Consider the following 6747-nt stretch of genomic DNA (forward strand, 5'->3'; position numbering starts at 1 on the left):
CACACAGAGTCAGCGATATCTTGTGATATATCCATCAATAACAGGTACAAATATGCATTACCATACTCAACTGTGTTAGCGCCCTCGCTCAAGCACCCACCCTTCACTTTGAGGAAAGGTTTTAATGGAATCGTCCAGGATGCTAACTTGGATGATGGTACATCCTTAAAACATCACATATGTGACCAATCTGAATTAACATTTTCGTGGGTCATGTGCTGTCATTGAAGCACTGACAACAGTACCTGTTACCAGCTAACTGAATTGGATTAATAACATTTGGGACAGCATGTTGCAACAGCAAAGACTTGTATCAAGTTACATTTCTGATGGTTTGATGAGAACAGTTTTATGGCCTTTTTATTTTATGCGTACATGAAATGCCTGTGGAACTTCAAATTTGTTTATGAACTATTATGTAAAGAGATGGCAAACAACTGTTGTTTAAACAATAATGTACACCCTCCCAGCCCATAATGGACTAAAGCAAACTTTGAACGACATAATGGGCGAGGCAACAGCCGAGCCCATTATGGAGTGCAAAGTTTGCTTGAGTCCATTATGGACTGGGAGGGCGTACATTATTGTTATTATTTTATAGTTATTGCCAATTCCAGTGAATTTGTAGACCGAGAAATGCAAAACAATGTATAATATACACAGCGCTGAACACCGTCTGCCATGTTCGGCCCGGAAGCTGAATACTAATCATAGTGACACACGTACATACACGTACACAGGCTTCAATGAACTGCTGTGAACACAAATTTGTTTCATGAATGCATTGTATTTTTAAACAGTGGAAATGACAATCACAAGTAACAACATACATTTCGAAAAAACTCCTAGTCGTATGAAGAAACAGAACAAATAAGCTTGTATTGTTATGCTCGTTCCGGAGCTGCAATGCCCAATATTGGAGTACATTATCAGTAATAATGTACAGTGATGACGTCACAAAATTCACTGGAATTGGTAATGCTATAATATGATATCAGATAATGGAATGTAATACAAGTCTCTGTACTTCCAACATGCTGTACCAGGAGTTATTAATCCAATTCAGTTGTTTACTTTCCATGGTTGTAATAGGTTTCGGTCATCAATTCATCGATGTCAATAGTTGTATATGTATGTTTTCCTATCAGTGTCAACCTTGTAATAGCTTCACATCCCCCCTATCCAATCAGTGTCAACCTTGTAATAGCTTCACATCACCACTATCCAATCAGTGTCAACCTTATAATAGCTTCACATCACCACTATCCAATCAGTGTCAACCTTGTAATAGCTTCACATCACCACTATCCAATCAGTGTCAACCTTGTAATAGCTTCATATCACCACTATCCAATCAGTGTCAACCTTGTAATAGCTTCACTGTGAAGGTTGGAATATGTAACTTACTTTCATTGATTGTCGTGTACTTCATACTCCTAGACTGGCCATGGAGAACACAGAACTGCTTGATTTCTATGGTGAGACTGATAATCAAGTAAGACCTTTCGTCTATACAATCAGACAATGGGCTAAACTGAAGGGATTAGCTGGTAATCCCAATGCTGCTGGACCTAAATTGTCTAACTATGCCCTGACACTGATGGCGCTGTACTTTCTACAGCAGAAAGATACGAAAATTATCCCAACAGTTGAAGAGTTGTGTATCAAGTGTGGTAAGGAAGGTTTCTCTTTATGTGGTTAATGATGAGGACTTGAAACTTTTGATATTTTTATAAATTTTTCCAGTACATCAATGACAATAGAGATGATACATAACTCTCTCTCTCTCTCTCTCTCTCTCTCTCTCTCTCTCTCTCTCTCTCTCTCTCTCTCTCTCTCTCTCTCTCTCTCTCTCCCTCCTCCCTCTCTCCCCCTCCCTCCCTCCCTCCCCCTCCCTCCTCCTCCCTCCCTCCCCCCCCCTCTCTCTCTCTCTCTCTCTCTCTCTCTCTCTCTCTCTCTCTCTCTCTCTCTCTCTCTCTCTCTCTCTCTCTCTCTCTCTCTCTCTCTCTCTCTCTCTCTCTCTCTCTCTCTCTCTCTCTCTCTCTCCCTCCCTCCCTCCCTCCCTCCCTCCCTCCCTCCCTCCCCCTCCCTCCCTCCCCCTCCCTCCCCCCTCTCTCTCTCTCTCTCTCTCTCTCTCTCTCTCTCTCTCTCTCTCTCTCTCTCTCTCTCTCTCTCTCTCTCTCTCTCTCTCTCTCTCTCTCTCTCTCTCTCTCTCTCTCTCTCTCTCTCTCTCTCTCTCTCTCTCTCTTTTCGCAGATGATTCAGAGAAGGTTATTATCAATGAATGGGACTGTTCATTCACGAGAAATGCAGACAAAGTAGCCTTTGAAAAGTCAGGAAAGAATATTGGTAAGTATGACTTAATATTGTTCTTACATACTATAAAGTTTTAAGTGTGAACTGCAAGCTGTCTTTTCTTCAATGAGCTTGCTAAAGAATCATTACTATTAAGTTTGTGCGGAACAGTACCCCTCAATATACTGTTGTAATATAGCAACTGAAGGGGTTTTACAAACCGAATCATCACTTTGTATCTATGTATCTATCTATCTATCTCTATCTATCTATCTATCTATCTATCTATCTATCTATCTATCTATCTATCTATCTATATCTATCTATCAATCTATCTATCAGTCCGTCTATATATCTACCTATATATCTATCTATCTATCTATATAAATCTATATATCTATCAATCTATCTATCTATCTATCTATCTACCTATCTATCTATCTAGCTATCTATCTATCTATCTATCTATCCATCCATACATCCATCCATCCATCAATATATCCATCCATCAATATATCCATCCATCCATCCATCCATTCATCCATCCATCCTTCCATCCATCCATTCATCCATCCATCCATCCATCCATCCATCCATCCATTCATCCATCCATCCATCCATCCATCCATTCATCCATCCATTCATCCATCCATCCATCCATCCATCCATGCATCCAACTATCTGGAGACGTATATCTCAACCATACACCAGATACTTCAATTAAATATCAATATTAATTTGTCTTTATACATATTTCTTTCTCGCTTTACAGAAGAGTTATTGCACCAATTCTTCAAGTTCTATTCCAGTTTTGACTTCGCCAGCTTTGCTGTCTGTCCACGAACAGGATGTCCATTGTCAGTCAATGAAGTCAACAATCAGCTGTTCCCTAGCAACATGAACTTCAAAGTAACATCACTCTGTGTTCAGGATCCATTTGAACTTAACCACAATGTAGCCATGAATGTCAATGCGGTCACATTGAAAACATTTATGCAGGAAATAGAACATGCACTCCAATTGTTTCAACAAGGAAAACTGGAGTTTTCTAGAGCTGCCACAGAAGAAGGAAGTGCACAAAAATCAATGGGTTTAGTAAGATTATTCTCAAGTCAAGAAAAGATTGTGAAGAAGTTGTCTGAAAGTGGATCCAGTATCGGTGATAGAGAATATGTGATGAAAATTGCATATGATGAATCTAAGCTTCCTGAGGGTTTAGTAGAGAGATGTGAGAAGCCTGATGAAATGAAGTCGGTTTGGTTTAAGGAGATTTTGGAGTTCTATAAGAAACTTCTTACTGATGTTTTCTTGTTTGAGTGCAGAACAGAAAGTTGTGATGCTGAGTTTCTTGCTGGTCATGGAGATACTGGTATGAATATGGATGATTCAGGCATTTCCAAGCAGGGATGTACCGAAATGAAAGATGACAAGGAATCATCTGGGAAGGAAGATGGGAAGAATATTGATGTATGTGCAGATGAGATGGTGGAAGAGGATAGAGGTAGAGAGAAGGAAGAGTCACTTCCGGAAAAGAGGAGACGGATAGATTCCGGGATTTCCGATTCCAATGTTACAGAGACTGAGTGTACAGATAAACCGGTTGCTATCATCTGTAAAACTGAACATCAACTTTGGCTTGGAAGAAGGAAGGTTAGAAAACAAGTTCAAATGGCACATCCAGATTCATGTGGACTTGACCTTGAAAAGGAGATATCCCTTGCTGTCAAGAAAAAAGAACTTGAAGATGCTAAGAAACCAGTACTCTTGGACTTCACTGCTAGGTTTGAATTTGGGAAAGTAACTGCTTCAGACTCTCTAAAAGTAAAGTTTGAACCAAACCGTGGAGAAAATGAATTTCAAAATTTCTTCCATTTTTTTGTACTCTATTTCCCAAAGATGTTGGACAGTTATTTGTTCAAAGAAGTTGAGGGAGAGTGATCATAGCAACATGAGAAAAGATAACCAGAAATCGGAGACATGACATATATATCATGCATGATTTGCAATGACTTTGATCCCTAATATGGAGAAAAAGGAATTTCAAAATCTCCTTCATTCCTCTGTATGTGTATCCCAAAGAGATATTAGCCGGTTTTTATATTTTAAGAAGTTACAGGAAAATAATAAAAAATGTAACTAAGAGAACACTCTCTCTGAAATCGGAGACATCATCATGGTTTTCAGCAAACAGTTAAAATAAAGCGTTCCCACATTTATGATACCATAATGGATTTCATTGTCGTATTTGAAGACTGCATGGTGGATTGTATAATTTATGTTTTTAATTATTAAATCATAACATGTTAAGAGTATTATTTTACTATGTTTTGTATCAAAAAACCAAAAAGCATAAGTCAAAATTTGATGAATTAAAGAAAGAAATTGTGTGTACTCTTCTTCATTGTTATGTGTCATTCATTTATCGCAAATTATATGCAGTAAAAGGGAACACCACTCCAGGAAATAAAGATATTTTCATAAAGTATGGATTTTTAGAAAGTCACTTCATGATTCACCACTCCAGGAAATACATGTAAAGACATTTTCATAAACTATGGATTTTTAGAAAGTCACTTCATGATTCTACACCATTTTGTGCCTTTAGAGGGTATCTTTACATATTTACTTGTCTGCATTGCCTCGTGGCCTGGATCGGAGTCTGCAAAAATGCCTATGCTATAGATGCAATTGAATATTCATTACTCCTAAGTGCTTATCCCTTCAGTGAAAACATGAATATTCATTGTTCAAACATTGAATAATCATTTCTGCTGATTCCTATGACGCAATGCAGCCCACAGCAAAGATACAGGATAATGGCACACATTCACATTTCTCAGAAATCACATGTAAGGTAATGCCTCTTGAAATGACTCTTCAGAACCCACAGTTTAAGAAACTGCTTTTATTTACTGGAGTGATGGCTCCCTCAAGTATAAGTTATTATATCAAAGGTCCCTGATAATGAAAGATATTCAAATATGAAGGCTTGTTCTTGTGGGGTTTTTTGTGAAAATAAAAATAGGTTTATTTTACTTATTTTCATTTGTCAATCTACTTCACAATCTGTGCTTTTACTTCACTCCCCACCAAGTGTTTGTGATACCAATTGGTATGAACCATTGTTTTAGTTTGAAAATACGCCCTCAAACTGTTTTTAGCACAACTGAACTGAAAGGTTTAGTAGTGCTATAGGCATGGCAAAGTGTCTGTCTGTCTGTCTGTGTGTGTGTGTGTGTGTGTGTGTGTGTGTGTGTGTGTGTGTGTGTAAACAACTTAAAGTCAAAAACTGCTGGACCGATTGCTTTGATATTTTGTGGTCATGTTACTTCTGGTGTCTAGTTGGGAAATTGTTCAAATGAAAGTGATTGCATCAGGGATGTGGGTTTTAGGTCGAAAAAATGTGATTTTTGGTCAAAAAACTTAAAACTCGGAAACTACTGGGCAGATTGGTGCGAAATTTGGTGGGAACATTCTTAAGGGGGTGTAAAGTAAGATTTGTTCATGACGGGATGATTCCATCAGTGATATGCAAATTAGGGCTGAAAATGTGTCTTTTTGGTTGAAAATCTATAATTCCAAAACCACTGAGCAGATTGGGCTGAAATTTAATGGAAATGCATTTAGGGATGTATGGACGAAGATATGTTAAGCATACCATGATTCCATGAGTGATATGGAATTAAGGTGTAAAAATGTGAATTTTGGTCAAAACTTATATCTCAAAAAATACTAAGTGAGTGAGTTTGAAACTTGGTGAGATGTTTCTAGAAGTGTTATTCTTTGTCATTGCTTTCCTCAAAAATCTTCAACTCTGAAATTACCCAGTAGATTGAGCTTAACTTTGTTGAGAATGTGTAGATTTGTCCTCATTAATAGCTGACACAGTGAGAACAGTACATTGTTAATTAACTATAATGTTTACTTTACTATTTCCTCTGGTGGTAAAGCCTGTAGCATGGCCAGTTTGGTTTATGACTGGATTATGTAATATATTGTAAGACAGCTGTTTCATCACCTACCCATATAAACTGAATGTAGCTGGCTTTTACAATATTACAATAAGACAACCAAGAAAGATAAACCTGTTACATTGGTATGACTTGGTTCCAAATTGATTTTAAAAAATAAAGAAGTACAAAACCTTGTAGACACATCCCTTTAAAGTTTGATTAGGATGTTGCTATACTTGTCTTGTACACTTCCAACATAGGATGGCTGGATTATGATGATGGAAATTACATGTAGGTATGAAAATTTTGTTTTGGTTACAACTTTAAATCTTCAAAAAATTATATATCTATCATTGCCCTGAACATGAAGTTGTGCGGCAACGCAATATTTGCGCTATTTTTGTGTTTGGTCGCAGGGGGGAGTGATAGCGCGATATCAGACTATGTTCAAATGAATCAGAGAAAAGTGTATTCGTATATGTAACCATGAACCCCATGA

At 37.7% G+C, this 6747-nt stretch overlaps 1 protein-coding gene across 1 annotated transcript in view; it reads left to right on the forward strand.

Annotated features, from left to right (window-relative positions):
- LOC144450209 (speckle targeted PIP5K1A-regulated poly(A) polymerase-like) overlaps positions 1-4628 on the forward strand; it is a 9750-nt gene extending 5122 nt beyond the window's left edge. The window contains exons 5-8 of the mRNA XM_078140797.1: positions 1-44; positions 1441-1673; positions 2257-2349; positions 3068-4628. The exon at positions 1-44 is cut by the window's left edge and continues 225 nt beyond it. Of these exons, the coding sequence (XP_077996923.1) occupies positions 1-44; positions 1441-1673; positions 2257-2349; positions 3068-4233 (1536 nt within the window). The 3' untranslated portion in view covers positions 4234-4628. The remainder of the gene's footprint in view (positions 45-1440; positions 1674-2256; positions 2350-3067) is intronic.
- Positions 4629-6747: the final 2119 nt, after the last annotated feature.

Source organism: Glandiceps talaboti, chromosome 19 (assembly GCF_964340395.1).
Source record: "Glandiceps talaboti chromosome 19, keGlaTala1.1, whole genome shotgun sequence".
NCBI classification, from domain to species: domain Eukaryota; kingdom Metazoa; phylum Hemichordata; class Enteropneusta; family Spengelidae; genus Glandiceps; species Glandiceps talaboti.